This window comes from Podarcis filfolensis (genome assembly GCF_964270895.1).
Source record: "Podarcis filfolensis genome assembly, chromosome: 6".
Classification (NCBI taxonomy): Eukaryota; Metazoa; Chordata; class Lepidosauria; order Squamata; family Lacertidae; genus Podarcis; species Podarcis filfolensis.
Window position 1 is genome coordinate 91,280,765 of NC_139609.1, and position 16,398 is coordinate 91,297,162.

At 44.4% G+C, this 16,398-nt stretch overlaps 1 protein-coding gene and 1 long non-coding RNA gene across 4 annotated transcripts in view; one reads left to right on the forward strand and one right to left on the reverse strand.

Annotated features, from left to right (window-relative positions):
* The window catches only part of LOC310764852, a 292,721-nt gene that overhangs the window by 273,664 nt on the left and 2,659 nt on the right, over window positions 1-16,398 (forward strand). The window lies entirely within an intron of this gene.
* The window catches only part of NKAIN4 (sodium/potassium transporting ATPase interacting 4), a gene marked incomplete at its 3' end in the record, with an annotated part of 105,621 nt that overhangs the window by 15,420 nt on the left and 73,803 nt on the right, over window positions 1-16,398 (reverse strand). For all 3 annotated transcript variants that reach the window (XM_083619221.1, XM_083619223.1, XM_083619222.1), the window contains exon 5: window positions 2,888-2,948. In XM_083619221.1, the coding sequence (XP_083475347.1) occupies window positions 2,888-2,948 (61 nt within the window). The remainder of the gene's footprint in view (window positions 1-2,887; window positions 2,949-16,398) is intronic.

A 16,398-nucleotide genomic window follows, 5' to 3' on the forward strand; every position in this document is an offset into this window, starting at 1 on the left:
GGAGGCCTTAACGTCCACAAATGACAACATTTTGGAGGTCCCAGGTTGCAAGGTGGTTAGATTGGTCTCAACTAGGGCCAGGGCCTTTTCAGTACTGGTCCCAACTTGGTGGAACGCTCTGTCACAAGAGACTAGGGCCCTGCGGGACTAGACATTTTCCTGCAGGGCTTGCAAGACAGAGCTGTTCTGCCTGGCCTTTGGTTTGGACTCAGTCTGACCCTCATGTTTCCCTCCCCTTATGGTCTTGATCTATCGACTACTTTAAAATGAAGCTGCATTTTAAATTGCATTTTAACCTGTATTTTAAATTGGTTTCCCCCCATTACGTTTTTACTGTTATTTTATTGGTGTTAGCCGTCCTGAGCCCGGCTCTGGCCGGGTAGGGCGGGGTATAAATAATAATAATAATAATAATAATAATAATAATAATAATAATAATAATAATAATTATTATTATTATTATTATTATTATTATTATTATTAAGACAAGAGACTGTCCATGTACACAATGACGGCAGCGAGAATGCTTCTAGCTGTCAGGAACCAGACTGAAGGGTATTGCTCTGAGGGAAAATGGTGGGAGCCCCCCTCTCCCTCTGCACAAGGGTCTGATCCTGAAGCTCCTCTGGAGCAGGAGGATAGTATCAATCTAGAGCAATGGTTTGAGGAAGGACACAGTTTGAAAACTGACAGCTGGGCGAAGAGCAATCGAAGGGAGAGGAACAGGAAGAGAGAGCTGGTTGGATCTCCCTCACTAGAAAGTGTGCAGGGCATGAGTCCTAGAGCCAGGCATCTGGATAGGGTAACCTCTCAGAAGGCTCAGTGGTAGAGGGATCGCGTGGTGAGGAGATGGGAAGACGGAAAAGTGGGATGAAAGAATCAGGTGCAGTCAAACACAACATTGCTAGAGTAGACATGAAGGTTGTCTCAGTCCTCCAGCCGGAACTTCCTGCTTCCCAGGACTGAGACGAAACTTCCTATGTGTAATTTGAGATGGGCATGGCCTCTCCTGAAGTAGAAAGAACCACAGGCTGGTGATCATCTTGTCCCTCTTGTCTCTATCGATGCCATCTTAACAACAGCACTACTAAGATGCACCTTTGGCTCCAGGCCAAGAGAAGAAAAGGGGGTCTTTCTCCCATAAGGAGATAGTCACCACATTTAAACTATGTTCTAACCTTTTAAGTCTGCCTTCTGGGAACCATTGTATGAACAGATGATTACTTGTGAATAAACGTTTTATACTCTACAGAAGACTGTGTAGCATCTTATTTTAGGAGGGATCAACGGGGGAAATACAAGGAAATATTTACAGAGACTCTAACGAGTCTGAGCAAGCTATCTGCTGTGTGTGTGTGTTTAAAGAAAGGGGAATGTTAACTCTGCTGATTTTGTTGAACTTGTAAGGACAAGTTGGGACAGGATATCTTAGACAATATATCCTCCCTCGCATCCCTAAACATCCCCACAGGAAGTAAGTAGAGGGAAGTGGGAGGAACTCAACTGGGAGCACCTACACGATGTGAACGGACGCTGAATGTTTGTGCTGTGCTCAATCAACCTCTCTGTTGCTGCCAAAAGAAGAAGAAGAAGACAGGAGGAGTTTGGATTTGATATCCCACTTTATCACTACCCGAAGGAGTCTCAAAGCAGCTAACAATCTCCTTTCCCTTCCTCCCTCACAACAAACACTCTGTGAGATGAGTGGGGCTGAGAGACTTCAGAGAAGTGTGACTAGCCCAAGGTCACCCAGCAGCTGCATGTGGAGGAGCAGGGAAGCAAACCCGGTTCACCAGATTACAAGTCCACTGCTCTTAACCACTATACCACACTGGCTCACAGACTGCTTTTGCTTTGTGCTGTTATCTACAGAGAGGGGGAAGGTAAGCCTTGACTGGCAGCCTGACACTAGCCCAGAGATGGAAGACGGGAGAAGTGCCAGCCAGAGAAGAATGGCAGACCAAGTTAATGGAATATGCAGAGATGGCGAGACTGATGGGAAAGATCAGAAACCAGGAAGATCAATTATTTCTAAAAGACTGGAACAATTTTTTAAACATACTTAAAAGACCACTGTAAACAGTTAAAATCGTTGGCAGGGATACAATGACACCTGTAGTGTGAAATGAACTTTGGAAACTGAATATATAACAGATAGATAAGGGTAAAAGATGCAGAAAAAATATATATTTTCTTAGGAAATTGAACCCATGGAGGGAGGGATGGAAGTCCGAAGGTTCGAAAGAAACTTTTCATTTTAATGCTTTGAAATGGTTACAGTTAAATTGTATAAAATTATGCACAACCATTAAAAAAAGAATTCTTCATTGACTAATCACCTGCCTTTTTGATCAAGTAAACATATTTGCATATAACCAAAGCCTCTGTAGAATCAGTTGCCTTGTTTGCAATTATAGAAAGAAGTGGGAGATAACTTACAGTTTAACCGGCAAAATACTGCCTCTTGAAGCTGGAGTGAAAGGTCACCGTTTAATATTTTTTGTTGCTTTTTAAAGCGTTGCACTTAAACTGCATATATAAAAAATCACAGCAAACCTGAGCGACCTTAACTCAAAAGTGTACATAGGGCACTGTTCAGGGAGGATTGACGGTAGCTAGAGACTTAAGACATGGGAGATGAGGATTCAAATCCCTACTCAGCTAAGAAGCTCGTCACGTGACCTTGGGTCAAGCATTCATTCACAGCCTAATCTACTTCACAGGGTTGTTTTGAGGATAAAATGGCGAGGCAGAGAACTTTGTAGGCCACCTCAAGCTCCCTGGTGAGATATACATGAAATAAATAGATAAAATAAATTCCATTCTAAGAGGAAGGGCATCAGATTAAGACCCACGGCCAGGGATCTGTCCTGCAGCGAATACTTACAGCTGTCTTCTTCTTCTGTAAAAACACTGACAACGTAACAGGCATAGACGAAGCCCACCAGCTGGAAGATGAAAAGATAAAAGGAATCATAATCATAATATTTGCTCCAAGACTAGTGCTTACATAAAGGAATATACGCGCTGTGCACATAGAACAAACAACAGTCAAAACTATATAGAAAGAATAGAACTACCGTATTTTTTGCTCTATAAGATGCACCAGACCACAAAACGCACCTAGTTTTTGGAGGAGGAAAATAAGAAAAAAAATATTCTGAATCTCAGAAGCCAGAACAGCAAGAGGGATCGCTGCACAGTGAAAGCAGAGATCCCTCTTGCTGTTCTGGCTTCTGGGATAGCTGCGCAGCCTGCATTCGCTCCATAAGACACACACACATTTCCCCTTACTTTTTAGGATGGAAAAAGTCTTATAGAGTCTGGCTGGATCAGGCCAATAGCCCACCCAACATCCTGTTCTCACAGTGTCCAACCAGATGCTTGTGCAAAACTCACAAGCAGGATCTGGGTCTAAACACACACTCTCCCTTCCTGCAGTTTCCAGCAACTGCTATTCAGAAACGTGCTGCCTTAGACAGTGGAGGTAGAATATAACCATCATGGCTAGAAGTCATTGATAACAATATGGCCCATGGATTTGTCTAATCCGCTGTACGTGGGGCTACCTTTGAAGGTGACTCAGAAACTGCAGTTAATCCAGAATGCGGCAGCTAGACTGGTGACCGGGAGTGGCCGCTGATACCGTATAACGCCAGTCCTGAAAGACCTACATTGGCTCCCAGTACGTTTCCGAGCACAATTCAAAGTGTTGGTGCTGATCTTTAAAGCCCTGAATGGCCTTGGTCCAGTATACCCGAAGGAGTATCTTCACCCCCATCGTTCAGCCCGGACACTGAGTTCCAGCTCCGAGGGCCTTCTGGTGGTTCCCGCACTGAGAAGCCAAGTTACAGGGAACCAGGCAGAGGGCCTTCTCGGTAGTGGCGCCTGCCCTGTGGAACGCCCTCCCAGCAGATGTCAAGGCAATAAACAACTATTTGACTTTTAAAAGACAACTGAAAAACTTCCCTGTTTAGGGAAGTTTTTAACGTCTGGTGCTGTATTGTTTTTAATATTCAGTTGGAAGCCACCCAGAGTGGCTGGGGAAACCCAGCCAGATGGGCGGGGTATAAATAATAAATTATTATATTATTATTAATCTTTTAAAGCTATTCAGGTTGGTGGCCCTCACCACATCTTGAGGGTCTGAACTTGAGGGTATTTGTGGTGTGAAGAATTTCTTCTTCTTCTTCTTCTAGTCTGTCCTGAATCTTTCTACATTCAGCTTCAATGGATAGCCCTGAGCTCCGGAATAACACGAGAGGGAGAAAAGCTTTGATTATAGCTTATTTTTTATTTTAACATTTTGCTTTGGGGCTCCTTTGGCTAACTAGTTATCGCTATTGTTAGACAACTGGGAGGAGCGCAGAAAGAAGAAACGCCATGGTGCATCTGCATCAGCACAACTGGACGCCTTCCTCTGCCCCAGCTGCAACAAAACATGTCGCTCCCGTATCGGTCTCTACAATCACAGCAGGCACTGTAATTCTCCAACAATTTGACTTCACCCCCAAGGGTGCTCTCCTTCATCATCTCCCAACAATAGAAACTTTGCCAATCTGCGACAGATCACCCAGAGATCAGCCAGCAGATTCTGATCCACCTTCTACTTACCCATGTCGTACAACATAGAATCGTAGGATTGTAGAGTTGGAAGGGACGCCGAGGGTCATCTAGTCCAACCCCCTGCAATGCAGGAATCTTAGCTGAAGAATCCATGACAGATGGCCATCCGACCACTGCTTAAAAACCTCCAAGGAAGGAGAGCCCACAACTCCCCAAGGGAGACTGTTCCACTTGTGTTAGTCAAGCTGATAAATCTTAATGGGTCAATTTGAGTAAGACTAATATTGGATGCAACCCTATAGATTTTACATAGACACCTAAGAAGTGCTTTTATATCACGACAGATGGTTTGTTCATCTAGTTCGGAACTGTTAGCTCTCACAGCAGTCTACCAGGCCAACTTTCTCATCAGCTGGTACTTTGGGAGAAGAAGCATAGGTCCATGGGAAAGCTCAGCAGCAGAGCATCTATCTTGCATGCAGAGGGTCTCAACTTCAGTCCCAGGCATCTTTACTAGGGCTGGGAATATCCATTGACTGAAACCCTGGAGAGCTACTGCCTGTCTGTGTAGACAATACAGAGCCAGATGGACCAATGGTCTGACTTGATATAAGACAGTTTCCTACATTTCCTAAATCCTTTGAGTTGGAGATTTCAGGAGTTGAGCCTGGGACCTTCTGCAATGCAAAACTCAGACTTCATCACTGAGTCGTGGTTCCTCCATAATTTATCCTGGTTTTGGCTAGCCTTCTCAGTGAGCCACCTTCTGAATGTTTGCAGACACTGCCCAAGCTTCCAAGCTTATATTTTGCAGAAACTTGCTTTGTAAAAGAATAAGATGTTGACATTCCCAGGATGCTGAATTCCTGCCTAATGCTATTGTCTCTTCCCGAACCCTACAATCACCTGCCATCGTTCAATAGAATCCATTTTGCTCCTTCTGTCAGGCACAAAAGCAAATTCCAACCTTTCCAAAGAATGGACGCCTTCACCCGCATGTATTGTTGGCTTGAACTTCCTGGTGTCCATCAGACCAAGGAGAATAAAGTGAGCATTCCGTCATCCTTGCAACTCTTAATAAGATGCTCAGGAGATTCAGAGTTGGTGAGGCAGCTTTTTTTTGCAAAACAATGTAAAACATTACTCAACCTCTTCAGAGCGGGGCTTTCAGAAGAGACCTGCCAAACCCAAATGCATTCCATAATCCCTCCCACAGAAACCTCATTATCCTGCCTTTTGTTCAGTGGTGTGATGTATGTTTCTCTTGTATTAAAAATGAATGACTCCACTTTCCAGAGTCCCCTCATACATCATTCTGCCTTCCTGCGGTGTGAGTAATTGTTTGGTCCTAATTCCTCGTTAAAGTGGATTGAGTTCACAGTGGAAAACAAATAATTAAGGCCTACAATAACCTTAAAAATGAGGTGCCCGGCAGATCTGGAGGAGCCAGGGATCCTAGTTTGAGATCCTCCTTCCACCAGCAACATTGCACAGACTCATGGAAAGGCATTGAAAAGCCTCTACCTTACGTCTCCTATGTAAGCATTTCAAGAAAGTCATGGAGATACTTTCACCTGCTGCCAAAAAGCCTGTAGGGAGACCAAGCCATTGGCGCAGATGTGTCCTATACAAATTTAAAACAGACCATAAAACCAAGAAAGCAGCACTGGCGTGGGGGCATACCGTATTGGCCTGAATATAAGCCACACCTTTTTTTACAAATTCCGACCATGAAAAGTTAAAGTGCGGCTTACATTCACGGCCTTATCACTGCTGAAACAGCCCAGGATGCCACCATGAGGGCTGTTGAGGGTGCGAGACAATGGTGCCCGTCCCGCCCACCGATCTCAAGCCTCCCCTGAGCCATCAGAACGAAGGGGGGAAGTGGCGCAGCTCCCCCCTCCCCAGAGAGAAGCCCAGGAGTGCGGGGCAACAGCATGCTGCCTGCTGCTCCCAAGCCTTTAACTCCTGCTGCAACCCTAGTGAGCGGGGGTTGCGGTTGCCTGGGCAGGCCATTGCCTCTGCCACCACCCTATGCAAACCTCCCCCCAGCTGCACCGTGTAGGGCTGGTGCTTTGGGGGAGTGTTGGGGCCTCTTCAGTAGCCCCCCAACATTTCCCAGTGCACTGTGTGGGTCCTGTAGGGCCACATTTTTTTGTTCAGACCACATGGTCGCCACCAATTTTAAGGGAGCGTCTTATATTCAGGTATTGCCCCCCCCCAATTTTATTTTATTTTTTCAATTTTTCAAAATTAATTTTCCAAATTTATAACAGACAAATAAAAAGAAAACATCCCAAAAACAAACAAACAAACATTAATCCTAACTGTAATAATTCCACTTTTGTTAACATTATTGTGTGACTTCCTCGAATCCCCCGGCTGAATTTCCATATAAATCATTATAGCAGTTTTCCAAAACTATTTTCACATAAAATTTACTTAGTCAATTAACATCTTTCTTTCTTTTCATTTTTTTTTAAACCATAAATCACAACATCACTTATTTAAATCCTAGGCCAATCTGGTGCTCGCAAGTAATTCTATTTAAGTTATCTTAACATATTTAGCTAAATAGTCTTTAAATTTTTTCCATTCCTCTTGGTAGTCCTCCTCCTTTTGGTCGCAGACTCTACCCTCCCCCCCCCGAATTTTAAAGGTGCGGCTTATATTCGGGTGCGGCTTATATTCGGGCCAATACGGTATTTGTACAGGGGGTTCCAGTGGTGGAGCCTGAGCACCTAACTCACTCCAAGGCTGTAGCTGCACCCAGGAGAAAGAAATGCTGCATCTCTCCCTCCCTCTCTCTCTCTTTCTCTCTCACACACACAGCCAATGAATGGCATTGCAGCTATCAAGTTGACAGAGGTCAGGTGACATCAAGGGCCAATTGGGGTTCCACCTGGTCCTATAAAAGCTGCTGTGACTGGCATGACTGCAGTGTCAGACATTCATTGCTCAGGTGTATGCTAAGCTGCTCAGAGGCAGCCTCTCCCTGCTTGACTACCTATTCTGTCCTAAATGAGGGATTCTGCCTAAATAAATATGCAGCTGAAACAAAGTCTTTAATCCTCTGTACAAGAAGAGGATGCAGCAGTTTCCAGATGGTCTTCAAACCCTTCAGTGGCTGGAACAAGAAGAGGACCCAGCACTTTCCAGATGGTCAACGCAACCTTTCGGAAATCTACGGCAACTGTGCGTTTCTGGTTTCCATGCAAACACATCATTGTGCAATTTTAGTAAGAGGTTTTTCACACACACAAAAAGCAACATGATGACTCGCGAGGAGGAAAGAAAAGCAGGATGTGTCCATTCATCTTGAGGGGTCACCATGGCAAAACCCACCATGTAGAAGGAGCAGAAACGATTATTTATGTATGCAATGACAGCAGTGTGGATACTACTGGCCCAGAGATGGAAAGAAAATAAAGTCCTGACCAGAGACAAATGGACTATGCCAAAATGGTGAAATTGACAGGGAAAATCAGAAGCCAGGAAGAGAAGAACTTTAAGATGGAATGGGAAAGATCTACAATGTATTTAAGAAAACACTGTAAACAAGTAAAAACTTTGGCAGGATTTGCGTAATGCTTGTAATGTGTTAAAGACTATGGTAAAAGTGGACTTTTTTTATAAGAGAAAATAAGAGAAGCAGTTGAAAAAAGATTAATAATGATAACCATGGAAGGGCAGAGGGAGTCGAAGGATTCATGGAATCCTAAACGTTGATCTTGATGTTTAATGTTTGAATTTTAATTGGTAATATAAAACTTAATAAAAAAGATTGGATGAAAAAACAACAGCACACCATCTAGGACACTACAGTGGTACCTTGGGTTAAGAACTTAATTCATTCTGGAGGTCCGTTCTTAACCTGAAACTGTTCTTAACACGAGGTACCACTTTAGCTAATGGGGCCTCCCGCTGCCACTGTGCCGCCGCTGCACAATTTCTGTTCTCATCCTGAAGCAAAGTTCTAAACGCGGGGTACTATTTCTGGGTTAGCGGAGTCTGTAACCTGAAGCATCTGTAACCTGAAGCGTCTGTAACCCGAGGTACCACTGTAGTGGGCTAAGGCACAGGAGCCTGGGGCAAAGAATATGCTGAAAAGCCAAGGGAAAATACAACCCCAGACTGTTCCTAATGATTTCTTACCCCAGGGATTGCATGCCCTTTGAGATAGTGGAGGTGAAAGCTTTTAGAGATATGCAGGTCTGGAGCTGGCCATGGTGCTGAAACAATGACCTGCACACCTTCTTCTTCTTCTTCTTCTTCTTCTTCTTCTTCTTCTTCTTCTTCTTCTTCTTCTTCTTCTTCTTCTTCCATACCTCGTAGCCGAGTAAGATTATCTTCCATAAACACAGTTTTAACAATGAGTCCGTAAGTGACTGTGGAGGCCAATTCTGGATCCACACATCCTTCCACAGTGGGGACATTGGTTTCCAGGCAGGAGTTGATCACGGTGAGGGTTTGCCAAGCATGCCTTCCTCTTAGCACGTTTCTCCCTTGCGTCCTGAGTTTGAGCTTCTTCAAAGCCCATGACACCTTTGGTAAAGGCTGTTCTCCAAGTGGAGCGCTCGCAGGCCAGTGTTTCCCAGTTGTCAGTGTTTATACTACATTTTTTTAGATTTGCCTTGAGACAGTCTTTAAACCTCTTTTGTTGACCACCAGCGTTACGCTTTCCATTTTTAAGTTCGGAATAGAGTGTTGCTTTTGTGAGCAACATCCAGCATGGGTTTTTTGTTGTGGAAGTGGTGTTTCATTATTTCTTTGATTTATGACATCCCAAACGCCCAGGTAACAATAACCTAAAATCATCAAGTTCCAAGTGCATTGATTAAATCACCTTCATCTCACATCATCACGCTATATCTGGGGCCACCAAAAGCCAATGAGAAGCAGAATACAGTGGCACCTTGGGTTACATACACTTCAGGTTACATACGTTTCAGGTTACAGACTCCGCTAGCCCAGAAATAGTGCTTCAGGTTAAGAACTTTGCTTCAGGATGAGAACAGAAAACATGCTCTGGCGGCGCGGCAGCCACAGGAGGCCCCATTAGCTAAAGTGGTGCTTCAGGTTAAGAACAGTTTCAGGTTAAGTACGGACCTCCAAAACAAATTAAGTACTTAACCCGAGGTACCACTGTATCTTGCACTTTCTTGGAAGATACCCAGATCCAGGTTTGCTGGGTTTTCAGGGGAAAGATATCTCTTACAATTTCCCCCATGCCTTTCTATGTATGTGCTGTCAGATGTGGCACAATGCTTAGATCCCCACTTTCTCTAGCTGAAAGTGTCCTGAACTCCATGAGGAAACTCACCAACAATCAGAAGCCGGAAGCCTGCCCAGCTTCAAAGACCCAAAGCGGAAACTCCGCTTACCTTCCTTTTATCGGCAAGCTTAAACCAAATAGCCTTCAATGTAATTGTTTGCCCACTGTATGACACGTAGGAAAGTTAAGTACCAAAATACATTAAGCATTGGACAAAGGATTAAAAATTCATCATTGCCCCAGAAATATGAACCCTGGCTGCTGACATTTATAACTTCCTATGTCCTTGAAAAGGTAATAAGCAACTGGATCCTTCCATTTATTAATTCGATCAGATTATTTATAGCTGACTGTATCCCATGGGCTCAAGACTAGGGTAACGGAAATTTAACCCAGCTACCTTAAATCTCTGCCTAGGAATCTAATAATCGAGTCCATAGGAAATGGACGCCAAAGTCTCTGAATGGCATAAGACAGAAACCAGGATTTTCTGGGCATCACTGAGATCTCACTGGCCTTGAGTAGCATTTTAGGAAATTTTTAATTAGCACGTCACTTATATCCATCTCTGAGAATATAAGAAGTCCTTTCTTACACTCTCAAAATGGAAGGGCAACAAAATGGGATACTAGACTGCTGGTTGTACCTGCTTGCCTCCCAGATTCCCCTTGTGCTCAGGGGTCCTTTGCATTTCTCTACAGCAGCGGTTCTCAACCTGTGGGTCCCCAGATGTTGTTGGACTACAACTCCCATCATCCCTGAGCTGTGGTCTTGCTAGCTAGGGGTGCTGGGAGTTGTAGTTCAACAACATCTGAGGACCCACAGGTTGAGAAAGACTGCTCTACAGCTTTCTAGGGTTGTAGCATAGGTCCAAGGTCCGTATAGTTAAAGCTATGGTTTTCCCAGTAGTGATGTATGGAAGTGAGAGTTGGACCATAAAGAAGGCTGATCGCTGAAGAATGGATGCTTTTGAATTATGGTGTTGGAGGAGAGTCTTGAGAGTCCCATGGACTGCAAGAAGATCAAACCTCTCCATTCTGAAGGAAATCAGCCCTGAGTGCTCACTGGAAGGACAGATCCTGAAGCTGAGGCTCCAATACTTTGGCCACCTCATGAGAAGAGAAGATTCCCTGGAAAAGACCCTGATGTTGGGAAGGATAGAGGAGACAAGGAGAAGGGGATGACAGAGGACGAGATGGTTGGACAGTGTTCTCGAAGCTACCAGCATGAGTTTGACCAAACTGCAGGAGGCAGTGGAAGACAGGAGTGCCTGGTGTGCTCTGGTCCAGGGGGTCACGAAGAGTCGGACACGACTAAACAACAACAACAACAAAGCATAGGTCCACAAGCATATGAAATACCCTTCTGAACCCTTTCAACATGTCCCCAAGGACACATCCTTAGATAGCAGTTTTCCAAGGCCTCTCGTTGGCCTTGTGCATCTTATTCCTCACTCCTATTCCTTTGACTTTGTTTCCAACACATCCCACTTAGTGATTAAATCCTTTGTTCTGCTTTGACCTCATCCCCCACTGCCTACGACTTTCCAACAATTCATCAATAATGAATTACTGTTTATTCAATTGTTTCACTTCTCCTACTTTACCCAAAGAGGTTACATCAGCCTCCCAGCTCATCAGGATCAGAGAGGTTTCTAGAGCAAGCAGAGGGTTTCAGGGAAGAGCACATCATGTGAGCCTGATCTGCCTTTCCATGCTAAGCTGTAATGAAAGCCAGCACCTCGGGGATATAGAAAACGCCTGGAAGCTCTGCTACGTTTTGCCTTCTGCATAAAATATGAATGGTATAAAGCCAATAGCAGGAGAAAAATCAAACTCTGAAAGGTCACAGCAGTAAAGCGCAATGCAAAGACGGAAGCATAACATTGAGGTATGTAAACGTTTAAGTGAATTCATTGCTGATTCTTGTTCCACAGGAATTGATAGGAGCGTATAGAAACATAGGAAGCTGCCTTATTATGAGTCAGATGGCTGGTTCATCTAGCTCAGCATTGTCTACTCTGACCAGAAGCTCTCTGAATCTCTCAGGGAATCTCTCCCGGCCCAACTCGAGATGCCAGGCATTGAACTTGAAACCTTCTGCATGCAAATGTTCTTCCATTTAGTTACAGCCTCCTTGCTTCTCCTTCAAGCAGCTATTATGTTCTCTGGCCACAGTTGAAGAAGAAGAAGAAGAGTTTGGATTTGATATCCCGCTTTATCACTACCCGAAGGAGTCTCAAAGCGGCTAACATTCTCCTTTCCCTTCCTCCCCCACAACAAACACTCTGTGAGGTGAGTGAGGCTGAGAGACTTCAGAGAAGTGTGACTAGCTCAAGGTCACCCAGCAGCTGCATGTGGAGGAACGGGGAAGCGAACCCGGTTCACCAGATTACGAGTCCACCGCTCTTAACCACTACACCACACTGGCTCTCTTTTGTCATGCACCTATGACTTTGCCAAATGAGTCTGAAGACACTGTGGATATACTCATGTTTTCATGTGTACTCTGTTCCTCTTATAATATTACTGTTTGTTATGGGTGTTATGGGCTCTCAGTTTCTGGACAGAAAGAAGAAGACAAAAACGGGATTCAAGATGACCTTAACAGATTGAAGAAATGGGTCTAAACTAACAAAACGAATTTCAGTAGGGATAAATGTCAGGCTTTGCACTTAGGCAGGAATAATCAGCTTCACAAATATAACACGGGGAAAACACGGCTTGTCAGTAGTACATGTGAAAAGGATTTTGGGGGTTTTAGTGAATCACAAGCTGAACATGAGTCAACAGTATGGTGCAGCAGCAGCAAACAAACAAACAAACAAACAAACAAACAAAGAATAACGCTATTCTAGTATAGTGTCCAGATCAAGGGAATTAATAGTACTACTCTATTCTGCCTTTGTCAGACCACACTTGGAATACTGTGTCCAGTTCTGGGCACTCCAATTTAAGAAGGATGTTGACAAACTGGAATATGTGCAGAGGAGGGCGACCAAGATGATCAAGGGTCTGGAAACTAAGCCTTACAAGGAACGGTTGAAGGAGCTGGGTATGTTTAGCCTGGAAAAGAAGAGACAGAGAGGTGATATGATAGCTGTCTTCAACTATCTAAAGGGCTGTCCCATGGAGGATGGAACAAGTTTGTTTTCTCTTTCTCCAGAGGGTAGGATTCAAAACAATGGCTTCAAGTTACAGGGAAGGAGATTGTGATTAAACATCAAGAAGAACTTTCTGACAGTAAGAGCTGTTTGACAGTAGAGTAGTCTCTCTTGGGAGACTGTGGGCTCTCCTTCCTTGCAGGTTTTTAAGCAGAGGTTGGATGCCCCTCTGTCCTGGATGATTTAGCTGAGATTCCTGCAATGCAGGAGGTTGGACTGCATGACCCTTGGACTCTACAGTGGGTCACTTGCTACACTATTACAATGAGGAAATTCCCATTACACGAAGTTATTAGTGTGATCTCAATTTGACTAATTGTAAGATGAAGAAGAAGAAGAAGAGGAGGAGGAGGAGGAGGAGTTTGGACTTGATATCCTGCCTTTCACTCCCCTTAAGGAGTCTCAAAGCGGCTAACAATCTCCTTTCCCTTCCTCCCCCACAACAAACACTCTGTGAGGTGAGTGGGGCTGAGAGACTTCAGAGAAGTGTGACAAGCCCAAGGTCACCCAACAGCTGCATGTGGAGGAGCGGGGAAGCAAACCCGGTTCACCAGATTACGAGTCCACTGCTCTTAACCACTACACCATGCTGGCTCTGATATATCCTGTTATAGCTTTATTCAAACTATGACGTGTGGGAAACCCACAAGAAGGACATGAGTGAAATAGCACACTCCTAGTTATGATCCCTGGTAACATGTAATCATCAAAACCAGTACCATTGATAGTCTTATCCTTCACGGATGTCCTTCACATGCTGGGGATTGAAGTAGACCTGCTACCACTGAGCTAATGAATTTCCTACACAATCAACCCACCTGCAAAAAATACGTCATGCAGACCTCTTTTTGTGTGTGTTTGTGTGCATGTGTGTTAATCTGTTCTGTGGAAAAGAGAGTCAATTGCTTAAAATGTCCCCAAAGTCTTCTAAAGACGAGCATCCTCTGGCAATAGGAAGAATGGATCGGGTGGCAGCAGGTGGAGGGAAATTACTTTTTTCCCGTTGTCTCAGCATGGAAGGCAAAGAGTTTTTGATCTATGTATCACAGCACCATCCATCAAGGCGTTTGCCCACAGGAGAAGATGCTTCAAGGTCAACGTAGGCAGGAAATTATCAAGAGGAGAATTAGGACAATGGAAAGGAGGGGAGCAAGGAAGGGGGCGGGGAGAACCAATGAGAGACGAAGAGTCCACAGTGATCCAAAAGGTGCTGAACAAGCCTAGCTTGTAATAGACCGAGAATGCATTTTTCCATGATAGATGGGTCCCATTAGAATTCTATTAAAGCCCAACAAATACCTATAAGCGTTACAACTTTTGACCCGCAGAGCCAACTGCAGCCCACCAGGCATGTAGGGCAGCCCACTGTTGAAGGGTCACTGAACCTGCTTTTCCTACTGTCATCTTCCTGTCAACTGCATTAACATGGCAAGCGCTGGGGGATGGGCTGTAGCTCGGCAGTAAGGAAGTTCCTTTGCATGCAGAAGGCCCCAGGTTCAGTTCCATAGCTGTCACCTTACAAATTTGAAAATAAGGGACCAGCAGCCTCGAAAATAAGGGATCAGTAGCCAAAATAAGGGATCAACAATTACTTTGATAAAATACATATTTTGTTGCGTGCAAATGGCTTTAGATACCTATTAGGTCCATAAATTACCGTATAGCATATATTCAACACAAAAAAACAGCAACAATTTGTTGTTGACAAAGGACAGCTGGACATAGAAAGGGCCCCATTACCTTCAGTAGCTTATTTAAGGGACATCATCAATAAGGGACAGCAGCGGGACATGGCGCTGGGATAAGGGACTGTCCCGCCAAATAAGGGATGCTTGACAGCTATGTTCAGTTCCTGGCATCTCAAAGTAGATGCCTTTCTCTAGTCCTGGAGAGCCAAGTTATTGTAGGCAATAATGAGCTACAGGGACCAATGAGCGGGTTCCGTATGAGATAGCTTCCTGTGCTCCTTTGTCAAACATCTGGGAGACCACGGCAGATGTGCTGGTCGACTGTGTTCAGTTTCTTGGGTCATCAGCTGGGCAGGCTGGAAACAGAATTCTGCTTAAGCAGGAGATTCCTGCCCAGAGGCAATGGGCCAGCTTTCCTTGCGCCCGGGTACAGAGAGGCTGTGAGCCCAAGAAGCACCATCTACATTGCACATTTACAGCACAATCATACCACTTTAAACAATCGTGGTTTCCTGAATGAACTCTGGGCGCTGAGAGGAAACTCCTGGGAAAAGGCCGTTGTCTGTGGAAGCCGCTCAGTTGTGGAATTTACTCCCTGCAGAGGCATATCTGCCAGCTTCATTATGCTGAAGACACAGCTCTCATACCCTCCAACATTTCTCTGATGAAAATAAAGGTAAAGGGACCCCTGACCATTAGGTCCAGTTGTGGCCGACTCTGGGGTTGAGGCACTCATCTCGCTTTATTGGCCGAGGGAGCCGGCGTACAGCTTCCGGATCATATGGCCAGAATGACCAGGCCGCTTCTGGCGAACCAGAGCAGCGCACGGAAACGGCGTTTACCTTCCCGCTGGAGCGGTACCTATTTATCTACTTGCACTTTGACATGCTTTTGAACTGCTAGGTTGGCAGGAGCAGGGACCAAGCAACGGGAGCTCACCCCGTCGCGGGGATTCGAACCACCGACCTTCTGATCGGCAAGTCCTAGGCTCTGTGGTTTAACTCACAGCGCCACCCGCATCCCCTGATGAAAATAGGGATGTCCTATTCAGTTGTTGTTGTTGTTGTTGTTGTTGTTGTTGTTGTTGTTGTTGTTCTGACTGGGTTGCTCCAGCCACTCTAGGTGGCTACCAACATATATAAAAACATAATAGAACATTAAACATTTTTTTTAAAAAAACCTTCCCCATAAAAGGCTGCCTTCAGATGTCTTCTGTAGGTTGTATAGTTACTTATCTTATATTGGGAAATTTTGGAACAAGAGGGAGACAGACTAAAATTGCAGAGTTTTGAAAAATTAAAAAAATAAAGTGCGAGATTGGCTCCATTACTATCAAATAATGGAGGCATATAATTTGGACAAAAAAATAGGTTTCCAAGTGGAAAAATCAAAATTGGAAACAGAACTGTTAGATTCTAAAGTTAAGAATTTGTCAAGAATGTATAACTTGCTGTTGAAATGGAATACTCAAGATGAAACGGTGAAATCTACTATGATTAAATGGGCACAAGATGTTGGACATAATATTAAGATGGCTGACTGGGAACAGTTATGGACCACTGGTATGAAATTTACGGCATGTAATGCCTTAAAAGAGAATTTAATGAAAATGATCTATAGGTGGTACATAACACCAGTCAAGCTTGCAAAAATTTACCATTTGCCTGATAATAAATGCTGGAAATGTAAGGAGACAGAAGGTACTT